The sequence below is a fragment of the Rhamphochromis longiceps genome, linkage group LG1 (assembly GCF_057381845.1).
Source record: "Rhamphochromis longiceps isolate RC_006_pf linkage group LG1, R_longiceps_female_GT1.1, whole genome shotgun sequence".
NCBI lineage: Eukaryota > Metazoa > Chordata > Actinopteri > Cichliformes > Cichlidae > Rhamphochromis > Rhamphochromis longiceps.
The window spans coordinates 3,482,305-3,508,553 of record NC_140557.1 but is presented as its reverse complement, the minus strand read 5'-3'; the positions used below and the strand labels follow the sequence as shown (position 1 = coordinate 3,508,553).

At 43.2% G+C, this 26,249-nt stretch overlaps 1 protein-coding gene and 1 pseudogene across 5 annotated transcripts in view; both read right to left on the bottom strand.

Moving 5' to 3' along the window:
* Positions 1–6,140, bottom strand: part of fhod1 (formin homology 2 domain containing 1) — a 51,054-nt gene extending 44,914 nt beyond the window's left edge. For all 5 annotated transcript variants that reach the window (XM_085406530.1, XM_085406685.1, XM_085406762.1 and 2 more), the window contains exon 1: positions 5,911–6,140. In XM_085406530.1, coding sequence (XP_085262656.1) covers positions 5,911–6,081 — 171 coding nt within the window. In that variant the 5' untranslated portion in view covers positions 6,082–6,140. The remainder of the gene's footprint in view (positions 1–5,910) is intronic.
* Positions 6,141–9,567: 3,427 nt separating this feature from the next.
* On the bottom strand, positions 9,568–25,644 carry LOC146678119 (NACHT, LRR and PYD domains-containing protein 12-like; annotated as a pseudogene).
* Between the last annotated feature and the right edge of the window lie 605 nt (positions 25,645–26,249).

Sequence of the window (26,249 nt, the reverse complement as noted above, 5' to 3'; positions counted from 1 at the left end):
ACAAAATGGTTAAAAATGTTTTTTAACCTAACATCTTAGAGTGGACAGGAATGGCTTAAACACATACGCACGTTGTGGCGCCTTCCTCCTCCAACTTCCCCCCCTCTTGGTCCTCATTGATTAGCATCCTATTGACCCACTGGGTCAAAATGTAGATGCTTCCGTTATGCAGAACTGTGTCATCACTGTATTTATTATTTTGCAAAACCAAACAGGAAAGGTTGAAGAACACTCCACCTTTTCTAATTTGAATCAGCTGGATTAGATGCCCTGCTACAAACTCTGAGGACAGAGACGGTAACCGTGCAAATGATTCACTCCGAGCACGAGTGTGTGTTCTTGGGCTGCACAATTAGTCAAATCTAAATCTCAATCACAATTTTGGCTTCCCACAATTAAACTAAATACTAAAAAGCGTGCTCTGACAGCTGTTCCCTTTTCCAGTCTGTATGAGTAACAAATGTTAAAAGACAGATTTACAACATCCTGTCAAAACAAACATCAAATGTCTGACACAGCAGGAAGTGAAGAGCTTGCCTCCTGAAGGGGATCATCATCCATTGTTTGGAATTACTTCAGATTTGGGGCAAGTGACGTTAACCTGGAAAGAATCACATACAAAGAGTGCTGCAGAGTTGTAACACAAATAACACACAACTGCCTGAAAACACAATGCAGTGGTTGCAAATGCGCCTCGTCCAACATCAGCTCGGACGAGTCTGTACAGCGCATCGGCCTATCAGCGCATCCATCCAGCTCCCACCAGCCAATCACATTTGACTTGATTCTAGATAAGAGTCCAGTAAACACGGGGAGTAACGAAGGCTTTGGGAAGACGTTGAGCTGATTGGACGCCTGATACGTTATCCTCTCTCTGTTCATTTGTGGCAACAGCTGACAGGGGAAATTAGAAGAGGCCCCTCAGCTGTTTTGTTCACATTCATCGTGCAGGTACAACAAATGGAGTGAAACCTTTACCAGGACACGCTCTCATGCCAGGTCAATAAACACCTCGTCTGTCTGCAAAGAAGTTCTAATTGACAGGAACGTACCATGACAGAAAAGTGAAAGTGGTGCCCGGATGACTTTGTGTTTTATTTAATTTATGAATTGTATTAGAGCAGTCGTCTGTCTGAACTGGTTTGGTTGAGGAGAAAGAGGAGAAGGCGAGACGTCACGCACTGCCTAAACTAAATGAAGTATTTAGTAATGACAAAACATATGTGGAGAATCTTGTGCCGTGTGTGCTGAATGCAAGACGGGACAAACTCAGACGGTTTCCCGCGACACTGTCCGGAGATCATGTGCAAACAGCTTTACACTCGATTTAAATAAACACTACTGCTAATTTACTTTGATCCTCTTTAAAGCCGACACTGAGCGTATGAAACAAAACTCATCGACAGACTGTTTGTGCAACTGCTGCCTACAAATTTTAGGAAGGAAAAGCCTGTTCAGCTCTTATCAACACATTGCTCTTAGTATTACATCCGTCCATGCATCCATCCGAGCTTATCTGCTGTTTACAGGTCCCACCCTTTTCCTCCAAAAACCAGGCAGTGAAGCAGGAGGACAGCGATGAAATAGAACCAGCTTCGTGCAGCACAGCAGATGTAATGGCTGTGTACCATTCTCACTATCTCACTGAATCTATCAAGGAGGCGGGGAGCTGCCTCAGGTCGAGCCCTGGGGCAAGATGGGAACAATTAGGGGGTCAGTGGAGGAATGTAATCTATAGGGACTAGCGTTCTCTGGTGCTTATCTGATGCTCGAAATTCCAGCCGGGCTCCGGCTGCCTCACGGCAGGCTGGTGTCGGGCTCACATGATGGCTATGAATCTTTGAAACAGAACTTCCTTTTTTAGAAAGTGAGAAATCAGCACTAGTGTTTCACAGAAACAGTGCAGAACATGTTCAAACAAAGACTGCTGAGCAATGATTGCTTCATCCTTCTTTTAATAACTGCAGAGGGAAAAAGAGCAAAATGTGACGTCAATAAGATGGATGAAGGCAAAACTTTAAATCATACCGCTGTAACTTTTCAACTATTAGCAATAATACATATCTGAAAGTCTGTACCTGGCAGCTCACACGGATATTTCTATTGTTTTTGTGCGCAGCGCTGTAACGTCTCACCTTCCAAACCCAAATCACTATTGAATGCTCGTAGTTACTGTAGTCTGATTACTGTCTAAAGCGGCACAGTTACATTTCTTCTACATTCTTTTGAGCATTAACGGAAACATGAGGAGTTTCTCAGTTTGAACAAGTGTGGCTCTAAAGCCTCCATCAGCTCCTAGAAGTTACGGGTCCCGTTTCCTTGTCTGCAGCTATGACCACGGTAGCTCGAGGCTGAAGCTTGTGAGAGCTTTTGATCGCTTGAGAGCTGGAAATTTTTCCTGGAAAACTACTTGTGCATTTATGGCAGTCGGGTTAAGACAGATGAGGGAACCATGAGATTCATCATCAGTAAATTGCTCTTGTGACGCTGACTGGATGGACTAACCATTAAAACACATCTTCAGATATGTCATCGTCATGCTTCGGTTTCACTGTTAAAGCTGTGTTTGCACTGCAGGGACTAGGAGGCTTTGGAAGAGCTCAGTGTGTTTCCACTGCCGGGACTCTGTTCTTCACTGGCAAAGAAACCGCTTTACAAAATAAATGTCTGAAGGAATTATTATCTTAAGGTTCTGGAACTTTTTGGGTCAGCCTTGCAGCTCGAAACGCTCCTGATTGGTGCTCACCACTATTATTAAAAATAAAAAATATGTAGTTGTTGCTAATGCGTTTGTTTACTATGCTGTGGCCTTAGAGCAGCATGCCAAACATGGACTGAAAATAAGGTGTAGTAGAGTCGTGCACAAAAATGACATGTGTGACTCATCTGGAGCACAAATGCAGAGAACTAAAGGCCAAAGGTGAACAAGGCTCCTGGGACTAAAGGTTGTGAGTACACTGGGTTTCATGGCAACTTCCATTCTTTTGTGTTAACACCAGATGAAACAAGGTCTAAATTAAGCGCCAAGTTTTACCTCCAAATAATTCCTGATCCAACTTTCTTTCATAAGTACATGCAGCTTCCTGCCAGGGCTTGCAGCTCTGAACATTTCTGACTGGTTCAGTTATTTGGAGTTTTTTCAACTATTTTTTCAAAGACCATTAAAAAAAAAATAAATAAATAAAAAAAAAATACTAAAACTACAACATGGAGTTACAAAAGACAGATGGAAATGACCACACAGTCCAAGCTTCATTAGGCTGTAACAGTGAAGAAGAAATGCACGGGTACAGACAGTTGTGAGCAGCTCTTGGTGTGTGAAAATAATGCAACTTTAATTCAATTCCAATTAAATGCAGTGGAACTTTATATAGCATCAAACAACACCTCAAGGTGCTTTATTTTTAAAAGGTAAAGACCCTAAAACAATAGAGAGAAAACTGGCAACCCATTATGAGCACACATTTGGCGACTGTGGGAAGGAAAAACTCCCTTTTAACAGGAAGAAACCATCAGCAGAACCGGGCTCAGGATTCTGCTGCGAATAAAATACTTATTATAAATACCTGTGAAAAAAAACCCTTTAAAAATTAAATAAAGACAGAATGTGGAGGAAAAAGATGCTTGTTTATGTACAAGGCTGCACTTTAGTGTAATACCACTTTTCACCACAAGGTCGTAAAACGAGTGTATCTCTTTTAACCAAACACGTAACTAAGAAGACATAAGGGTCTGGAAAAAAGGCTGCGCTAAAATAAATAAATAAATATTTGACTTGTAATAAACTCCTCCTGACAGTGGACTAATTAAAACGTGCAGAGTGTCATTACAAAAGGCAGCTTTAAAAACAGCCCTTGCTTTTCTTGATAAGTCAGGTAAATAATAACGTTCTCAAGGAGCTTTAGTACGAGTGAAATCAAAGATGGCAACTTTAGCTTCTTGGAAATTTTGTGGAAATTAGGTTCGTGTACAGCGGTTGTCATGAAAACCATCCAGCCTCAGAGAAATCGCTGCTCTGAAGTTAGCCTGTAAGTTTCCACAGCTTCATAATGCTACCTAATGTCAGACAGTCCCACAACACTGGCACCATCAGGGCTCACTGAATTATAACACTGCTGCTAATCTTCATTTAACAGGCTGCAATTAAAAGCTTCTTGTATTACAGCCCATCGTAAACTCTGTAGCCAAAAGTCATTTAGATGTTTCTGACAGTCGCCCATTAAAATTAACCTCATTTCATTTTGACGCTTAAACCAGACGCCGCTTTTGTCAGCAATGTTACGCAATCACTTTATTGTGCCGTGTACTTCAGACCATCAGAACTGTGGAATGTGTGCTTACATGTAACATGACTAACTGCAGTGTAACAGCATGCTGACATAATGCTGAGTGAGCCTGAGTGACATGACGCTGCAGTCACTTCCTGTTTGGAAAAACAGACTCCTTAGCACAAAGAAGCATCATTAGTCACCCAAGCAACAGGAAACAGGACCACGAAGCTTATTCCGCTTTTCCAAACAACGACGCATTAAATTCACCATTTTCAGCCACATTTTCAGCTCCCTGACAGAATGGACCATTGAGAAGCGGAGCAACACGACTTCTCACAATAATTTCATGAGGCAAAACTGCACATACATAGCTTCAAAGGGCAGGAAGACTACTTCTTCATTTTGAATCAATCCAGTTTTATTTATACAGTCCCTGTTCACAACAATCACCTGCAGACACTTCCCAGTGATACAAATGTTCAGAAGATCCAGTATGAGCAGCACTTTGTGACAGTGGGGAGGAAGAACTTCCTTTAAACAGGAAGAGACCCTTAAGGTCTGCCTCCCATTCTACTTTCAGAAAAGCAGGAACCACAAGTAAGCCTGCAGGCTGAATAATATTATTCTATGAGGTCTTTACAATATGACACGGCCTGATCATTCGGTTTGAGAGGGAAATAATAGGACACAAGTCCCCCCACAGCTTTCAGGCATTAAATGGTCTTTTTGATGAAAGACAAACGATTTGGTCTTAAACCCGTGATGAACACAGAGTCAGCAGGGTTCACCCTTTAGGGAAGATAACCAAGTGTACAAAATGTTGTTGACATTTCAGTCTGAGCGCACAGGGTGCTGAGTGTTTTGGTTTTTTCCTTTGAGACTTCCCGGTGGGGTCATTCAGGTCTACCTTCTGTCCCCGAAATAAACCTGGAGTTACAGTTCGTTAATTTAACCTTTTCCACTTAGCTTCCCTTCACTGCACCTGCACTTATTCAGTTCCTAACCTTTCATCTTTCTGAAGGCACATTATGCAGTTTTATATTGCCTTCTGCCCCTTTTCCATCTCGATTAAACAGACGGCTTTATTTTGTCTCAGGGTGCTGCTGAATGCCTCTGCTGTGAAAATAACCCTGCAGTGACGTTAAGCCTTATTGATTATGTTCTGATCGATTCTGAATCCCTGACAGAGAAAGGGGGCTTGGGACTAAGGAAAAAGCTCTCACGTGGAAAATCAGACTGAAAAAAGAGAAACGGATATAAGTCTAATTAAAACGTTTTCTACTTTAATGAGGAGCAGGTCGATAAAGTCCTGTTTCTCTTACACTTGTATTGATTTCAGTATTAAATGTGTAAAAGGAATAACAGCTGCTATCCTGTTGAACGACTCGCGTTTCGGCTCCAACTCGGACGCACCAGGCTGTATGATTTTAAAGTCCGGTGTGTGTTTTTGGACTGCAGCAAACATCATAAACGCCTCTTTGACACCTGAAAACTGTCGCCTGCCTCGGATAATTCGAGGCATTTAAAACTTATTCCCACCCCAGCCTCTCTGTCCGGTCCGGTTTCGCAGGTTTCCCCGTAAAGGTTTAAGCTCCCCGGCAGGACTGGCGTTAACCAGGTAGTCCCGTCAGTGACCCACCTTCAGCGGCGGCTCCAGCAGCTTGTGGATCCCGGCGATCTGCTCGCTGAGCGGCAGGTTCTCTTCCAGGTTCACCGTCGGAGGTCTCCGAGGTTCGGGGAAGTTTGTGCAGATAAACGGATCCGAGTCCTCCAAGTACTGGACCCGGCAGACGATGGAGGCCATGGCCATGCGCCCGTGACCCGACTGCGGCTGTAAAAGTGCGAGCTGTCGGCGAAGGTCCGTCCTCCGCTGGAAGCAACTTTAAATGAGAGGAGAAAGTTTCAGCTCCAGATATAAAGCCGCCACACTCACTTCCGGCGCCTTCAAAGTAAAACTAAAGTGTAAAAGAAAAAGACATGATTCAAAAGAACACTTTATTGATGATGATATTATTTCTTATTTATTTCTTATTTTCATCAGATCTGGATTAGGTTATAGGTCATATTTCTTAGTGCATATCAGTGAACTCACCCTCCAATCTGCTCAGATCACCCAAAGTTACCCTTATGAGATCACACTAAAAGACCACGTTTTTTTTACTTAGATTGAGGCATTTGAATGGCACTTTTATTCTAATTAAAATTATACACAAAGGTCTGACAAAGTATACTTCAAGATAATCAGATAGCAATACAATACCCACTTCAGGAAAATCCTAATCTCAGTATTCACTGACCGTTAGTTGGACTAGTCACTGATAACTTGTGTTCTTGTTTGCAGCAAATGCTGCATTTTTTATGCAGACTGGTGGTTTTTGGTGTCAACCAGAAAATAGTCCACCAGGCTGTGCCAGAGACCATCATAAGGTTTAGGATGTCACTGCGGGGTGGCACGCTCTCTGTGCGATTGGCTCAGTCTGTCATGAAAGTGATGGCGAGGACTGAACGTCTATGATCGGTCGGTATTTAGACAAGCACAGAGGTTCTGTCAGATTGATCACATGTCCTCTATGCTGAGTATGAGCAGAGTATTGGCTTCTGTATGTGGCAGAACATACGGTGAACTGCTTTTAAACTTCATTCATGTTAGTCAAGCTTTTCAGCAAGTTTTTAAAAGTTATCTGCACATTAAAAAATGTTTATTGATTCTTTGTGAAGGCAGGTTATGTGACAGAAGCTGAGCACATGTGGTATTGTAGTTTATGTTGGTTGCATATAAGAAAACGTAACCAATCAAACTGTCACGGGCAGAGCTGATGGATGAGCATGCAGCTCCTGGAGCCTCGGGGTGCAGTGTGTTAGGCTGCTAATCCAGATTTTGCGGCGAACTTTTATTTACTAACCGCTCCATCCTCACGAGGCCCGTCAGCAGAGCCGTTTGTTGATCAGCAGCGTCCTCTGGTGGATGACTGACTGTAGTACAAAGATTTTCAATGACACATTAATGCTTGTTGTTCTTCTAGCCAGCTTAAAGAGTGATGCCGAAAAGTGTCATTAGGAAATTAAAAAAATATACACCTGCAAACACCTGCGCTTTTTCTCTGTCATAAAAACTGCTTAAATCCCCACAAAGAACTTGGACTCACTTTCTTAACCCCTAGGGATACAGATGTATAAATGTTCAAATATCAAATACTTCAGCAAAAAAAAAAAAAAAAAACATGACAGAAAAAATAAAAATAAAAGAAATATCCTTTCAGAATATTTCTTTTTACATTTCATGTGGCTGAAGTTAATGCAAAAAAATAAAAAAAATAAAAAAATAAAAAATCAGAATACTTTATTAATCCCTAAGGAAATGATGTAAAGCTACACACAACCTACATATGCACACTGTCATAGTCAATCTGACATCCCAGGTATAATCTTACCATAATCATTGTAGCATAAATATGTATGTCTGTTCCCTAACTCCTGCTAGAGGCATCAATCAAGCTGGATTAAACTTTATCAACATCTATGAAGCTTTTAGGAATTATTTTTATGTCACTCACATGCTTACAAGTTATATAAATTATGTGCAGTAGCTGATCTTAAAACAAATGGCAACATTACATCTATGTTAAGCAGTTTTTAGCGCAATGGGACTTTGAGACAATTGTGACTAAATGTCAGACAGTGATGCTAACAGTGCCTGTAACCCATCACTTTGTCTTATACAGTGAGTATGTAGATGAAGAGAAGAAGAACAATAAATACATGTTTATTATTCATTTATTTGCTGTTTATGAACATAAATTTTCATCACCTGATCATATACAGTATTATAATGAAAATAAAAGAAATAAATTATAAATGATCATACATGTCCATCTTTTTATACATGAGCAAAGCAAAGAAGCACTGCTGGCCTGGCAAACACACAGGGTGCTTCTTGTATGATACAATGATATCATGGGTATAATTACAGTTTATCCTTCCATGGTGGAGTTCACATGGTTGGCTCTACATTGTCTACATTTTGCACTGCAGCACTCATAGTTTTATGCGTTTCTACCGATTCTTATATCAGTGACTGATGGGTGGAGCTCTACTTGACACACCACATCCCAGTAACATGGAACAGTGAGAGACTCTATGCACAAACTGCTGCTGCTTCGACCTCTGTGGATCTGTGGACTCAGTTCATCTTCTCTCAGCACATGCATTACCCCATTTACCAAAATGGCAGCCATCTGTGGAGAGAAAAAGAAACACTGAATAAGTGTTTATGTGCAGCACATCCAGTATAAAATACAGCAGAGGTTCAGATCTCTTCAGAGCAGCAGTGGAGAGGCTGTGCAGTGTAGCTAGCGCTCTCTTAGTTCTTCATGTTAACATGTTGGTGTGAACATGCTGAGCTTGAGGCTCACAGACCTGCAGATGCTTTTAGCATCAAGTCTAATCAACTGAGCACCCCACAGGCTTCATTACTGCAGAAATTTGTTAGGGCCAGCAGCCCCCGGTGGCACCTCCTCTCTCCATGCTGGTCCTCGGGGATTCCATTGTCAGGAACGTGCGGATGAGGGGGGCGCTCACGCTGTCGTTCCCGGGAGCCACCGTTGTTGACATAGTGGACAGAATTCACAACATCCTGGCGTCCCACCCACAGGCCAACCGGCTCATCATCCACATCGGCACCAATGACATCCCCAAACAGCAATCTGAGCTGCTGAAGTTGGACTTCCTCCAACTCTTCAGCCTCCTTGGTCAGTTGCAGGTGAGTGCTTTTATCTCCGGGCCCACCCCCACAGAGGGATAGGCAGTTTCAGCCGGCTGCTCAGCCTTAACACCTGGCTTTCCTCTGCCTGTGTCTCCCACGGTGTGGGTTTTATTAACAATTTTGATGCCTTCTGGGAGAGGAGGCATCTTTTTGGGGCAGACGGGCTCCACCTCAACGCCTGGGGACGCTGTTTGCTGTCCGCCAATTTGGCATTTGGCGTACAGCACTCCCGCACACGGCCCTGTCATTACCCCAAACTGACATTTCCTGCTGATCTGTCCACCACTGACTGATGTCCCCTGGTCCCAGTCCTATATTTGTTCCGCTTTTAACAGTAATACACAAAACTCTGGACTTGGACCTCTCTCGGACACAACAAAAGCAACTGTCTGGTTATCAACTTAAACACAAGACCACAGCAAGCTTCTGGTTGAATGTGACTGCTTGACATAAGTTATTATCACTGTTCTCCTCTCAGTTGTACTCATGAAAGCCTGCAGGTTTACAGGAAATGCCGAAGGGTTGATACTAACTTCAGTTCAGTGTTCCTGAAAACCGCGTGGACCGACTACCATCGTTTACTGACCTCAGAATCTCCAGTAAACAATGCGGACTCTTCATGAGATTAGACAGCTGCTTAACTCCTGAATCCTCCAGGATGTTGTGACCCAGGTCCAGATGTCTCAGATGGGAGGGGTTGGACTTCAAAGATGAGCCCAGATAAGAACAACTGGTTTCCGACAATTCACAGCCCCTTAATCTGAGTAAAGAATAAAATGTGGAGATAAAATAATTGATAATCCAACCAGATGTGTTCAGGTTCTAAATGTGCAGCTCAAGAATAATTATTCCTAACCAATAAGCTTTTTTTTTCTAGCTTTCTGTAATTATGGACTGTTATCTTATCAGCTTCTATCCACTTAATCCAGATGTCCTTACATAAGGATAATGGATGCAACAGATAAAAAAGTAAACTGACCTCAGAGTTTCAAGCCTACAGTGTGAACTCTCCACAAGGCTAGCAAGCTGTTTCACTCCTGAATCCTGCAGCTTGTTGTCACTCATGTCCAGATGTTTCAGATGGGAGGTGTTGGACTTCAGAGCTGAGACTTCATATCATATTCATCCTAGTGTACAACTAAAACATGGTGTCTAACCTCAGAGTCTCCAGTCTGCATTGTGGACTCTTGAGAAAACCACACAGGTGCTTCACTCCCGTCCAGAAGCTTCAGATAGGAGTGGATTGCATTCAGAGCTTCAGCCAGGGAAGAACAGCTGGTCCTTGACAAATTGCACCGAATCAGTCTGAATAAGAAAAAAAATTATATACATTAAAATCACAGATAATTTGATCCAGGGTTTTCAGGTTTTACATGTGCATATTTACAGCATTACTGTAGTGACCCAAATCAAACTCTTCATCAAATGGCCACTGAACCTTTATTATGCCAAGTACATTTTCCAAACTAAATTTGGAAGGAAGTGTATGAACAAACAAATAAAAGCTGGCTCTGGGTCAGTTCCATTCAAAGAAAATAAACAACATAGGCCCATAGGTCCCCAACTGGTTGTGGCAGATGGCCGCCCCTCCCTGAGCCTGGTTTCTTCCTGTTAAAAGGGAGTTCTTCCTTCCCACTCTTGCCAAAGAGCTTGCACAAAGGAGGTCATATGATTGTTGGGGTTTTCTCTGTTTTCTTTGTATTATTGTAGCGTCTTTACCTTACAATATAAAATTCTGCAAGGCAACTGTTGTTGTGATTTGCCTCTATATAAACAAACAAAATGGAACTGAATTGAACTGAATCAATTATGACTTAAAATTAGGGCATCCACTGTGTAAGACATTTTTTGCATTGCTCTTCTGAGTATTATTTGAAGTATCACAATAATAGTATACTGGGATGCCAACCTTGCAAGAGTATGGAAAAAAAGGAAAACAATAAAACAGTCGAGGTGACAAAGCTCAGTGTGTAAAGCAGTAGTATGAAAGGTCGTGAAAACAGACACTATACTGGCTGCAATGAACATCTTAAAGGAGTTTTTCATTAAAAAAAATATCAGGATTATGGCACCATAGCAGAAATGAAAAAGGAGATAAGGGATTATTCTGAAAGGGTGAATAAGCCAACCTGCAAATGTATTCAGCAGAAGATGAAATTACTTGTTGTTACCAAACAAAACTTATTATTTAATAACGTAATAATGTGTTTAACTTGTAGAGAAGATAACAAGTGTATAACATTGGGCTAGTAAAGCGAATACCCCTCAGAGAACACTAACAATAAATTTCTCAACCGCAGAGATAAGCTTGTAACAGTCACAATGGTGTGGTGTCTCTTTAAGACAATTTAAGGTCAGAAATATGCGCCACTGCCCTCTGTGGAGTATGAGAGCAATGTGCTAGCACGTGAGAGTGTGGACAGACACGGACTTTATATGTTTTACCCCTCTAACAATTTGCAACGTTACGGGTTGTAGAAACACTGTGCTTCATGTATGATAAACAGTAGCCGTTAGACTGGGCCTTGTAAGGTTGATTAAGAGAGTGTGCATTAAAGGACAAGCACTGTGGAATTCCCAGTACCAGTGTGGTCGTGAGTTTTTCTGACTGTCCTGCTAAGTGTTTCTACCTCTCCTCTCAACCACTGAGTACAACCCATGTTAGGCACAGTAATTAATTTAATTTGTACAGTGTGCTAATGAATGTTATAAACCTTCTTTATAAGCTCCTCTTTGAGGAGCAGACAGTCATTTGGACTTCAATACAAATAAAATGAAAATTAGTTTTTAGACAAAACTTTGAACAAATTCTGCAGACAGACCAAGATTTTGAATTTTACCTCAGAGTCTCCAGTCTACACTCCGGGCTTTCTAGAAAACCACACAGCTGCTTCACTCCTGAGTCCTGCAGCATGTTGTCACTCAGATCCAGATGTTTCAGATGTGATGGGTTGAACTTCAGAGCTGAGCCAAGAGATGCACAACTGAACTCTGACAACCTGCAGCCCTTCAATCTAAAGTAAGAATAACAAGAATCAAGAATCCAGTTATTGCACAAACATTTACATTTTTAATTGTGCAGTTCAGTATTACTATAAATAACCAGTAAGATTTCCATAAATGAGTAGAGTGACCTTGTCCTTTTGCAATTGTGGTTCAAACTCCTGAACAATAACTCATGTCAACACAGATCAACAAACATGCTGCTGTCCTCAGTCAAGTCTCATAGCAAAATTAGTATCAGCTCACACATAAAAGCTGTATATATTACATATGATATATGTAGGCATTTGTCAGGCTAAAAAAATCTATCAGAAAAATAGTAGAACCTTTAGGTGTGGCCACATTAACAATCTGATATATTGTTAAAAATGACATGATGCAATTTTCAGCTCAGCAATAGCAAAAATTCCTGGAAAACCACAGAAGAGTGGATACTGATAGAATTCTTTCCCTGGTGAAGAAGATATGACTCACAACATTTACCCAAGTCAAGAACATCCTCAAAGCGTATCTTTGTCAAAGTCTACACTCAAGAGATGCCTTCTATGTACAATGTACAAATAAAATTTACAACAGGGTGCAAACCACTGGTTATATTTAAGAACAGGAAGACCAGATTAGACTGCCATAACACACAAAACTTGGCCATTGGCCCAAATCTTATTAAACTAAAGTCTGTGACCTGACCTCAGGTGCTCCAGTCTACAGTTTGGATTCTCCAATGCAGCAGACAGATGCTTCACTCCGGAATCTTGCAGTTCATTGTAACTCAGGTCCAGCTGTGTGAGATGGGATGGGCTGGACTTCAGAGCTGAGGCCACAACTTCACAGTGAGTCTCTGAGAGTCTGCAGCCACAAAGTCTGTAAGGACAAACATTACCCTTTAGATCTACTTTACACATTTGATGACAGTTGAACATATCCCACTAACATGTCAGCTTATCTTCTTTCTTTTAATTATTTTAATAATTGTTTAGCTTTAATCTGCAGAAGGGACTTAAGTTGCATTCAGGCTGTGCACAGTTTGTTTACATGACCTGATTCTGCAATTGGCTCCAAAAAGTTATCATCTGGATCCAAATAACATTTTTACTGGCCACTGTGTTAATGTGATTTTTGTACTGGGTTACTCATTAAACAATTCCAGTTGTGAACGATTATCTTTGTTTGCTGCAAGAGTCATGTATAAATTTAGGATGGAATTTAAATGTTTTTCAGACCTTTGGTTAATGGTGTTCTCTGTGACAGACTTGTGCTTAGCATACACATGGGTTCTTTCTTTTTAAACCACAGAAGTCATTTAGAGACTGGTGATGTAAACAAAGCATGTGAAATTGATAGTTAATATTAGATACTTACGTTCAAAGAGGGGAAATGGGTTACCATATGTTTTGTAGATAATCAAAATCTGATGATTTTTAAATACTTGTAGGATGCTGAAATAGACTAAGCTGATAGATGTTAATCTGTCTGTGAATGGCGCTGGAGGCCATTGATCAATGGTCATGACAATTAATGATCATGAAACTGACCTCATTGTTAGTCAGTGGTGTTATTTTGCTCATTGTGCAAATGTACTGTTTAGTACACTACGTCCAGATGGAATTCCCTTACCTGGATGATTATATCATCAGGACGATATAAAAAAAATGAACCTACTTTGAATTATACTGTCTGAATTGTTAATGTTAATCACATTTGGACTCACCCAGCCCTTTTACAGTTCCTCACAGCTGGGCTCAGTCTCCGTTTTCCTTTCTCTGATGCATTGTATTTCCTCAGATCCAACTCATCCCGAACCTCCTCTGACATCTGCAGCATGTAGGCCAAAGCTGAACAGTGGATGTCAGAGAGTTTCTTATCTGATCTGTTCTTTGACTTGAGGAACTCTTGGATCTCCTAATGGACAGAGATTTTTCATCTCCATCAAACAGTGAAAGATGTTAATGCTTCTGTCAGGAGACATTTCATCACTGTTCATCTCATTCAGATTGTTCATGACTATTTGAACATTTTTTAGACTGTTCTCCGTCCGACCCAGCAGACCTCCTAAGAGTCTCTGGTTGGACTCCAGAGAGAAGCCATGAAGGAAGCTAACAAACATGTCCAGGTGGCCATTTTTACTTTGAAGGGATTTTTTCATGACTCTCTGTAGAAAGACATCCATAGATGGGGAGCTGTTTTTGTATTCGCAATCTCTCTCCAGGAAGTCCTGGAGCACTTCTGTCTTTCTGTGGGTGAAACTGTAGAACAGATAGACTGCAGCCAGGAACTCTTGAATGCTCAGATGAACAAAGCAGTAGGCTGCTTTCTTGAAGATCTCACACTCTCGTTTGAAGATCTCTGTACAAACTCCAGAGTACACCGAGGCTTCTGTGACATCCAGCCCACACTGCTCCAGGTGTTCTTGGTAGAAAAGGATATTTCCTTTCTCCAGATGTTGAAACACCAGCTTTCCCAGCTTCAGGAGAACTTCCTTGTCAGCCTCTGTCTGCTCCTGTGGACTCGTCTTATGTCCCTCGTGGTACTTGTTCTTCTTCCTTTTTGTCTGAACCAGCAGGAAGTATGAGTACATGTCAGTCAGGGTCTTGGGCAGCTCTCCTCTCTGCTCTGTAGTCAACATGTGCTCCAGAACTGTAGCAGGGATCCAGCACACATGATGTGGAGGCTCCTGGATGTCTTCATGTGGGAGATGATTCTGGACAGCTCTTCATCACTGAATCTCCTCCTGAAGTACTCCTCCTTCTGGGCATCAGTGAAGCCTCGTACTTCTGTTACCCTGTCAACACATGTAGGAGGGATCTGATTGGCTGCTGCAGGTCGGGAAGTTATCCAGACAAGAGCCGAGGGAAGCAGATTCCCCTGGATGAGGTTTGTCAGCAGCTGGCTGACTGATGACTTCTGTGTGACATCAGACAGCAGCTTCCTGTTGGTGAAATCCAATGAAAGTCTGCTTTCATCCAGGCCGTCAAAGATGAACAAAAGTTTACAGACAGCGAGCTTCTCTGCTGTGACCTTCTGTAATGTTGGATGGAAAACATGGAGCAGCTCCAGAAGACTGTACTGCTCATCTCTGATCAGGTTCAGCTCCCTGAATGAAAGCAGAACCACAACACTGACATGTTGGTTCTCCAAGCCCTCTGCCCAGTCCAGAGTGAACTTCTGCACTGAGAAGGTTTTTCCAACACCAGCGACGCCGTTCATCAGAACCCCTCTGATGGGTCTCTGTTGGTCAGGTAAGGCTTTAAAGATGTCGTGACACCTGACTGGAGTGTCATCAAGAGCCTCCATCTTGGAAGCTGTCTCCAGCTGCCTCACCTCATGTTGGGTATGAACCTCTTCACTCTGTCCCTCTGTGATGTAGAGCTCAGTGTAGCTCCTGCTGAGGAGGGTTCTACTTCCTGTTTCATAACTTCCTTCAGTCACACGTTCGCATCTCCTCCTCAGACTGATCTTATGTTCATCTAAAACCTCCTGCAGACCAACATCTGCTGAAAGACAGAAAATCAATGAGACTAAAGAGAAAAAAAACTCCTACATAACACAAGAAGTCGAGTTTTCAGAAATGAGTCTATCAGCAGACAGATGTTCAATCGTACTTTGCACTTTGGGTTCACTGGCTGTCTGCCGTTTAGCTTCTGTTGTGGGGATTTTTCCACACTGGGGACAGAAGAAGTCTCCTGATGAAGCACACTGGTCCCAGTATGAACAGACACACTGTTTGCAGAACCAGTGTCCACAGCTGGTGAAGACCGGATCCTTCAGGACGTCCTGACACAAAGCACAGCAGGACAGCTGCTCCTCGAACATTGCTTGTCTTCTTCGCTCTGGACACAAACGAAAAATTATTCCATTTACTGATAAAATACATAGTCAAAAACAAAAGTTTAATACCAGCGCTGGCTTACAGGGAAAATATTGTTTTTTAAATAAAAACATAAAATGAAATTATAACAATAATAGTAACGTATAGACAGAGGGCTGGATCCTGTATCCTGGGTTTTGCTCTGTGCCTGGCACGTGTTCCTGTTACTGGACACTGGGGACAATTTTCAATGAGCAGATTTCATGTGCAGATAGATTCCTTCACTCTGAACAGAGCTGTACAGTAAAAGCTTTAAAAAGTGTTCATTCAGTCTGTAACCCAATCTCAGCATCACAGGAGCATGTGTTGTATTAATGATCCATCCAATCATCAAACACAGACACATGTTATAAAGAAGCTGAACGGACAAGGTAAGCGACTCATGTTGTAACTGACGTCAGACGCCGGAGATTTTGGTGGAAAATTAAAGCAAATGGTAGTTTAGATCTGAACAAATTCATTTAAGCTTCAGTATTACCAAATACACTTATCAATTGTCTTATAACTAACACTATTTGTCTAAATAATCTCCAACACCCTGGAGAACAACGAGGAGAGTTTAGAGACTCTCCAAGATTATATTGATCAGTGCTTTCAGGATCTCGTGATGAAGGCCCAGTGTGCAGCTTCCCCGGCCAAACCTGAGACGCCGTCGTCGAAAAGACAACGCCCGGCAGATTCCCCCGGCTCAACATTGCCAGCCGGCAAAGATATTGCCGACATACTGGAGTCAATCGACAAGCGATTGTCCAGTTTCGACGCAAGGCTGTCCTTGGTGGAGATTCTTCACCGAGAATTTAAATGCTTGCGAGAATCCCTGGAGTACAGCCAGCAGCAGGTGGAAACGCTTGCTGCTGAAAATGCCACGCTAAGGGAGTCGGTGAAATGTCTCACAGATAATGTTACCCAGCTCAATAGAGAAAATAAAAAAATAAAAGAAACCGTTATCGATCTACAAGCTCGTAGCATGCGTGATAATCTGGTATTTTCTGGTATTCCAGAAGCTGCTGGAGAGGACGCGGAGACCACGGTAAAAAGCTTCATCAAAATCCACCTGAAGCTGCCGGAGGACACTGTGAAGAACATTGTCTTCGATCGGGTGCATCGCCTCGGCCCCATTCGGGCTACGGCCGGGAGACCACGTCCTATCGTTGCCAAATTCGGCCACTTCAAACAAAAGCATCATGTGAAAAGCCGCGGCAGGGAATTAAAAGGAACGGACTTCAGCGTGAACGACCAGTTCCCCAAAGAGATCTTGGAACGACGCAGGGTCCTCTTCCCAATCCGACGCGGCTTCATCCAGAAGGGCTCCCGCGCTGTCATCGCTGTGGACCGGCTGTACGTGGACGGACAGCTCCACCGCGACCCCAACATCACTCCGTGGCTGTATTAACCTCACACCAGATAAGAATCAGCTGCACCATTTCCCTATCCACTCACACTAACTTGCATTAACATCTGTTTAACTTACCAGTATCAAATCGCATCTTAAAGTGTGATTTCATAGCAGAATTAACACCGTCACTCTCCGTCAGTGATTTAATTGGAATGTTTACGTTTTGTTTCTGCTTTTTTTTTCTTCTCGTTTTTTTTTTTCCTCCTCTCTTTTCCCTCTCTTGGTTTTATGCTGCTCACCCCTGTCCTTGGTTTCTTTCTTTATTCCTTTCACTGCCTCGATCACCTGCTTCGACACTCATCCACAAACATCCTTTATTTCGACACATACACACCATGCGCTCAACGGCAGCACATTTTACTTCAGTCAGAAGTAAAATGTCGTTTAGGATACACACACTTAAGCCAAGCCTACTCATATTAGTAACTATGCATACACAAAGTCAGACTCAGGGAGCATCTCGCCACACATTTTTTCTCTCTCTCCTTCTCTTTATTTATGAACAAGTGACGTATTCTCTCCACCTGTCTAAGCGACGCACACAGCATACATCCCTAGTTATACACAAACATCTATGGGTACACTGAGGTTCATTACATGGAATATAAATGGAGCTGGCTCCAGAGTAAAGAGGTTAAAAATATTTAACCAACTCAAAAAACTACAGGCAGATGTTGTCCTATTACAAGAGACCCACAGACCTCTTAGAGGTTCGAATGAACTTAAAACACCTGAGTTTCCTAATGTGTTCTCAGCTTGTTATAATTCTAGACAAAGGGGAGTAGTAATTTTAATACATAAAAATATTAATTTCACAGTACTCGATACAGTTATAGATCCAGAGGGCAGATTCTTAATCATTAAACTATCTATACGTGATAAAAAGCTATGTATTGCAAGTGTATATGGTCCAAATGTTGATGATCCCTCATTCTTTCACGGTTTTTTCAGTGCACTCTCTGAACACTTAGATGGCACACTTGTTCTTGGAGGTGACCTCAACCTTGGACTAAATGAAGACATGGATAGGCTCAATACAGCGGGAACTCAGCGTAATTGGCAGTCCATAAATATAATCAAACAGTATATGAGCGACTTTGGTCTTTGCGATGCATGGCGCTCCCTTCACCCCACCAGTAAGGAATATACTTTTTTCTCACATGTCCATCACTCCTACTCTCGTCTGGATTATTTTTTGGTCAGCAGCTCACTGCTGAACGACATTTCAGACACTGAGATTCATCCTATAGCTGTCAGCGATCATGGTCCTGTATCTTTAACACTAATGCACAAGAATAATACTACGCCAAGAAAAAACTGGAGATTTAATATATCACTACTTAAAGATGAAGACTTTATTAAATATTTTAAAAAAGAGTGGACTTCATATTTGGACTATAATGACACTCCCGAAACATCAGCTTCTGTTCTATGGGAAGCAGGGAAAGCTGTGATGAGAGGTAAAATAATTTCTTTCTCATCACATAAAAAGAAAAAAGAAAACAAAAATATTCAGGAATTAGAAAAAAACATCAAATCACTAGAAGAAGCCTATGCGTCCCACCAAGATCAGGAAACATTGAACAAAATACGCAAAACAAAACTAGAATTAAATGAGATAATTGATAAAAAAACAAAATTCTTAGTACAAAGACTACGCCTACAAAATTATGAACATGGTAATAAATCCGGTCAATTTCTAGCAAACCAGCTAAAAATAAATAAAGAAAAAACAACTATATGTGCTGTTCAAGATTCATCTGGGAACACAATATATGATCCGATACAAATAAACAACATTTTCAGGGATTTCTATAAAACGTTGTATTCACCACAAATAAACCCATCTAAAAAAGAAATTGATCAGTTTTTGGACAACATAACTCTTCCAAAATTATTGGACACTCAAGCAATGGCACTGGATTCACCACTGACACCAGGTGAACTCCAGGAAGCCCTGATAAGTATGCCCAATAATAAGGCTCCAGGTCCAGACGGCTTTCCTGCAGAATTCTACAAAGAATTCTGGTCGATTCTAGCACCAGTTTTCTACAGAACGTTGTTGGAAATTAAAGAAAAGGGCAGACTTCCATCAAATATGAATTCTGCAAACATTAATCTCCTGCTAAAACCAGGCAAAGACCCTGTATATCCCTCAAGCTATCGTCCAATATCCCTTATAAATGCAGACCTTAAAATAATCTGCAAAGCTCTCTCAAAGAGACTGGAGAAAATAACCCCCCTCTTAATTCATCCTGACCAAACTGGTTTCATAAAAGGTAGGCACTCATCAACAAATACACGTAGATTACTTAATTTGATAGACTACTCATACAGTAAAAACCTAGAAACTACAATATTCTCTTTAGACGCAGAAAAAGCATTTGACAGAGTTAACTGGAAATTTCTATTTGCAACTTTACACAAATTTGGTTTTGGATCCTCTTTCATAAACTGGTTAAAAATATTATATAATTCCCCAACAGCTTGTGTTAGAACAAATGACCAGACATCCTCCAGCTTCTGTCTCTTGAGGGGCACCAGACAGGGATGCCCACTCTCCCCTTCACTGTTTGCAATTTTTATTGAACCACTAGCAGCAGCATTTAGACAGGCTACAACAATTAAGGGCATAAAATGCAAGAACGTGGAACATAAAATCAGTCTCTATGCGGATGATGTGTTACTCTTTCTCCAAAATTCACAAACCAATATCTCTGGGGTGATTGAATTGATAAACTCTTTTGCAAGAATATCAGATTACTCAATTAACTGGTCAAAATCTACAGTCCTACCGATTAATTGCTCCCTCCATAATTCCTCTTCTACACCACTGCAATCGGGAAATATAAAATATTTAGGTATTAATGTTTCTCCCAAGCTTGCAGATCTAACTAAATTAAACCATATCCCACTTTTAAAGAAGGTAGAAGATGATCTGGCTAGATGGAAATGTTTACCCATATCACTCATGGGAAGGGTTGCCGCTATAAAAATGATGGTCTTACCAAAAATAAATTATTTATTCTCAATGATCCCAACTAAACCACCACAAGATTGGTTCAGATCTCTAGATTCATGTATGTCCAAATTCCTTTGGAAAAATAAACCCCCTCGTATAAGCTTAAAAACACTACAAAAGACCAAGGATAAAGGAGGACTAGAACTGCCTAACTTTCAGCACTACTTCTTAGCCAACAGGCTTCAGTTTATCTCAGGATGGCTAAAACACACCCTCTTAGATGAACCTTGGCTAGATGTAGAACAAGCACTTTGCAATAATCTAGAGATCTCAGACCTACCATTTATCAGCTCAAACATCCAACGACATGAATGCTTTAAAAGCATCAACATCAGCTCTTCTCTGACAGCATGGTGGGAGTTTCTAAAATTGACGGCGTCTTCATTAATCCCATGCAAACGTACACCTATCTGGAACAACCCTGACATATTACAAAACAATAATATGATAAACTTTTCAGATTGGAGTGGTAAAGGAATCAAATATTTAGAACATATACTAGAAGGAACAGAATTTATTTCATTTGACGGACTAGTTACACAATATGGGATCAACAAGAAAAGATTTTTAGAATATCAACAAATTAAATCCATAGTAAAAAAAGAAATTTAAACCGGGTCAAGTTGAACTACAAACACCACCAAGTGTGGTTCAATTTCTTACTCTTAAAACCCCCAAATTACTATCCAAAATATACAGAATGCTTTCTAAAACAGATGAATCAATATCACTTCCTATTGCAAAATGGGAAGCGGATTTATCAGTTAACTTAGACCTAAACTTCTGGTCTCAGATTTGCTTAAAAACCTTTCATCTAATTAGAAATCCCAGTCTTCAATTAATTCAATACAAAATATTACATAGAGTGCACTATACAGGTCATCGGATGTTCAAGATGGGCTTTACGTCTACCAACAACTGCTCACACTGCCAAACCAATTCACCGGACAATTACATCCACGCTCTTTGGTTCTGTCCACCAGTTCAGAAGTTTTGGCACGAGATATGTGAAGACTTATCGAAGTGTCTGAAATGTAACATTCCAACTTCCCCCTTAGTGTGTCTACTGGGCAGCTTAGATAATGTCACTACAGAAAAGAATATCGCCCATATGGTTTTCACTGCCCTATGCATAGCCAAGAAAACAGTCCTCATGAACTGGAAAAATAAAAATAATCTTAATTCTAACCAATATAGAAATTATCTATTAGATTACATTAGTCTTGATACAGCCTCTGCCACCACATCAGATCAATTGCTCTGGGCCCCTTTGATCAGCTCCATCACCTAGTGGGGGTGGGGGGTCATAGTTTGGTCCCGCCTTCACTGTTGTGATTGGTGTGGGGGTAGGGACAGGCTTAGGGCGTCGGGGGGTTCCCCGGAGGCATCTTCCTTGGGGGGCTCAACCCGGGGTAGCGGTCATGTCCGGTTAGGGGCTCTGTTGGCTCTCAGGTGACTGTTTCCTCGCGGCTGCGTGCAGCGGGGCTAGGGGAGGGTCTGTGCTGACGGACGTGGGTTACTGACCTGGTAGCCTGGCTGCCCCTGGGTGGGTCCGGGATGGGCGTGAGGTTCTGGGGGCGCTCCGTCTCTGGGCTGGGGCCCGGGCCGGGCCTCGGGGGCTTGGGTCCTGGTTGGTGTGTTGCCGGGGTTGTGGGCGGGTGGGTGCATGGGGGCCCAGCCCTGGAGCAGGGTGCCGCCGGTGCATCGAGCCACCTGTGGGGCTCTTCAACTGGTGGGGAAGATTGTCACATCTTGCAGGAGCTTTCCTCTCCTCAGGGGCTCTCTCTGCAGGAGGGGGAGATACAGGAGAGGTGGAGGAAGATCTCAGCCTGGGCGTTTATTGTCTTATGTAGTCTGGAAGAAGAGTGGATGGTGGGGTGGGTGCAGTTTTCTCTGTGGTGGGGTTGGGTGGACTGTCCCGGGCTCTGTGGGGCCGGGAGGCGCTGCTGCGCTGGGGCCCCGGTCTGGATGGGCCTGGGCCCCCTTTCCCTGGCGGGTCGCGGAGTATGGGGGTGCCTACTGGGGTCAGCGGGGGAGCTGGCCCCAGGGAGGGGTCACTTGCCCCTCCCCTCCTTCCCTCCCCATCTCCAGCTGCCTCCCTCTTCCCGCTCCACCACAACCACCCACACATGCAGGACCTTGGAGTAGGGGTATGTCACCAGGGTGCAGAGGAGGCTACCCCGTCCCCTTCTGGCTGCCTCTGCCTCAATTTTATCCCACAACTTAGACATTCACATTACTCACACTCGCATTACACATACATATAGGATCTTGGGGGTGGGCACGATACACGGAGTCCAAAGTACCATCAGGGTGTACACCCCACCCCTGGCGTCGTTGCCCACCTCTCAATGTTAAATACACGTAGACATTGAGGGCTAGCAGGAGGGACCATGCGCTTACCTGCTGCTCTCTGGCAGGTAGCTCCATGCCCTCCTGGGTTTTAAATGCACCTTAGAACACACATGCATCAACACTACAATGAGCGGGTGGAGGGAGGTTTGGAGTCTTCTCTCACCCCCATTCTCTGCGACCTGCTGGAGCGGGGGGGCTAGGAGGAGGAGTTGGCCGTCCGACTGCGGTCTGGAGTGTGGGGCCTCCCTGCTGCTGCGGAGTCGGGGCGGTCTGCTTCTCCCCACCGCAGGGAAAAGGGTAACACCACCTGGGTCTGGGTGCAGTTCCCCCCTCCAGGGGCAAGGGTACCTAGACCCGGTTCGTAGAGTACGCTTGGGGAGTGTGATCGTGTGTACAGCGTCTCTTTATGTCTGTCTCCACGTTGGTTGAGTGTGGAGTAAGAGCATATGAGAGCATGAGGGTGGGAATGGATGTTTGTATCTGTGTGTGCCTGTATGTCTGTGTCTATATGTCAGGTTGGGTGTCAGGCGCCACCTCTCTGGGGACATCTTAGGCCCTCCAAGGTTTGGAGGCCTATCTCCCCCTACCACCACTTCCCCTGCCAGTGGCGGACTCCCTCAGACATCGGTGTGTTGGTGGTTCTTTGTGTCCGGGGATGGGCGTCCAGGTACACACCGGCTCACTCCTTGGCGGCCGCTTATCGGGGCCTGGAGCCTGGGGCTCGCTCGGGCCACTTCGGAGGTGGGGTGCCCCCGGCCTCTCGGCCTGGGGCTCGGTCACTCAGGCACAGCTGGCTGCCGGCGGAGCTCACGGGCGCATCACTGCAACCCCCCCTGGCTTCTGCTCCGCGGCTGCTGAGTGAGCCCTCATCTGGGACTCTCCTCAGCTCTTTCTGGGACAGTGGCGCGGCTGCCCCTCTGTTGGTCTTCCTTGGTCTCTTGTGTTCTGGGCGCCTCTGGATGTCTGGAGTTTTGATCTCCTCCATACCTGCTTCATGCCCTGGAGGACGGGGCTGTGGCCCCCCCACACCCTCTAGCAGATCATTACATGAAGGAACCTTTAAAAAAAAACAAAAAAAACAAGCGCGTCCATGCTCACAGGTGTACACACGGGTGATCACACCCACAAACTACACTCTTTTTGGCTCCTACCTCAAAGCACACTGTGTTCTGTTGATCTTATGTGCTGCACAATAATGTTTAACATTTAGTATTTACTGTCATATTCGCATATATCATTGTGATGTTGTTTATTCTATTACTCTTGTTCTCTTCTGCTTGTTTTCTTTTTTCTTTCTCAGCAGGTGATCCAGGTGATTGATATATGCATTTTTTTCTTCTTTTTTTTCCTGCTCATTCTGTTGGTTTTTGTCTTTTGCCCTTCTCCCCCGTCCCTCTTCTCAGCTGTTTCTCTTTCCCTCTTTCTTTCTCCCCTTCTTTCCCCCAGTCAAGTCTGTCCCGTATTCAGTAAGTGAAAATAAAATGAACAATAAAAGGTGAATCAAATGGACCATTACGGCAAAGCTGGGATGGTCAATTTGGTAAAGTAAATCCGTTGGGCATCTTTATTTGCCTTTAGACAACAATTCTGATGGCAAAAGAGCCAAACGGGACAGGCAAAAAAAAAAGAAAAAAAAAAAAAGAAGCTGAACATTCAGATGTCTCTGAAATCTGAGCAAATCAGGTGGCTGCATCCCAATTTTTTTCTTTAAAGTGAAAATTTTAATGCTAAAATGTATGTAAGAGACTAGATTTGAAAGAAAACATCTTCTATCCATCCATCCATCCATCCATCCATCCATCCATCCATCCATCCATCCATCCATCCATCTTCTTCCGCTTATCCAGGGCCGGGTTGTGGGGGCAGCAGCCTAAGCAGAGAAGCCCAGACCTCCCTCTCCCCAGCCACCTCCTCCAGCTTATCCGGGGGAACACCAAGGCGTTCCCAGGCCAGCTGAGAGATATAATCTCTCCAGCGTGTCCTGGGTCTGCCCCGGGGCCTCCTCCTTGTGGGACATGCCTGGAACACCTCACCCAGGAGGCGCCCAGGAGGCATCCTTGTCAGATGCCCGAACCACCTCAGCTGGCTCCTTTCGATGTGGAGGAGCAGCGGCTCTACTCTGAGCCCCTCCCGGATGGCTAAGCTCCTCACCCTATCTCTAAGGGAGAGGCCAGCCACCCTTCGGAGGAAGCTCATTTCCACCGCTTGTATCCACAATCTCGTTCTTTCAGTCACTACCCACAGCTCATGACCATAGGTGAGGGTAGGGACGTAGATCGACCGGTAAATTGAGAGCTTTGTTTTTACGCTTGGCTGTCTCTTCACCACAACGGACCGGTACAGCGTCCACATCACTGCAGCCGCAGCACCGGCCCATCTGTTGATCTCTGGCTCCCTTCTCCCGTCACTCGTGAACAAGACCCTGAGATACTTAAACTCCTCCACTTGGGGCAGGAATTCATCTCTGACCCGGAGTGGGCACTCCACCCTTTTTCGGTTGAGGACAAGAAAACATCTTCAAGTTCCTGCTCTCTTTTCTTATGTGGCTAAAATGCAACCTAATTCAGACTTTACAGCTAAGACGTCAGCTGGTGACCTGGTGGCTGGTAAATGCATCAAAGGATGGTGTTGTTTAAGAGCCACTGATGGCTCACATTTATGTACCTTGTAAAAGTAGCCTTAATAAGATGTTGTTGTCAATAAGGACCACCATCGCTGTGAAATGCTCCCAGTTTTAATTCAGGATTATTTAAGTGTCACTGATCTAATATATCACTCAGGCAATCTTCCTCATAGATACATGCAGAACAAGTTGGTTTAAAGGAGAGACAGTCACTTACTTTATGTCTGATAGAGGTTCATTACTGAAGTTTAAAGGCACTCCTTTGGACCTATTACTCTTCATAGATAAACACTTGTACTGCTTACTGGAGACTCTGGTGGAGCCTCATCTTCCCCCAGATCACTCATCTCCAGTCAGTCTGAGAGGAAAACCAGCAAAGGTTCATTTTACAGAGACAGAAATGAAAAACACCAGAAAACCACGAGAAAAGTCGTGCATATTAATCTTTCATTGGTTTTATTTAATATTCACGTGTCCTAATTTGTCGTTGGAGAAATTGCAAATTTTTTCTTTTAGCTGAACGTTTAGTGGGTGGTGACGTCACTGCTGTTCGTAAAGGCCCTGCAGTATCAAAGATGAAATAAGGAAACTATATACCGTATATATATATATATATTTCATGTCACTTTATTATTTCTCAGATTATTCTATTATTCTATTCTAACACGGCATAAATAAATACACAATAACACTCACCTCGTTGTCCTTCTGTTGTGTAGACTGTAAAATAGAGTCTGAGCTCATAAACCCTTCACTTTCACTTTCAACCTAACATTACCCCGCCCCGAGACAACGTCACAGATGTGTGACATCAGCTTCTTACAGAGAGATGAGCGCCTGTATTCGACTGAATACTACAAAAATGAATCTAAATAAATAAGCGTGAAAGGATGATACTTGACATCACACACAGACCTCAGACCTCCGTGATTCTACACACATAACCACAGCT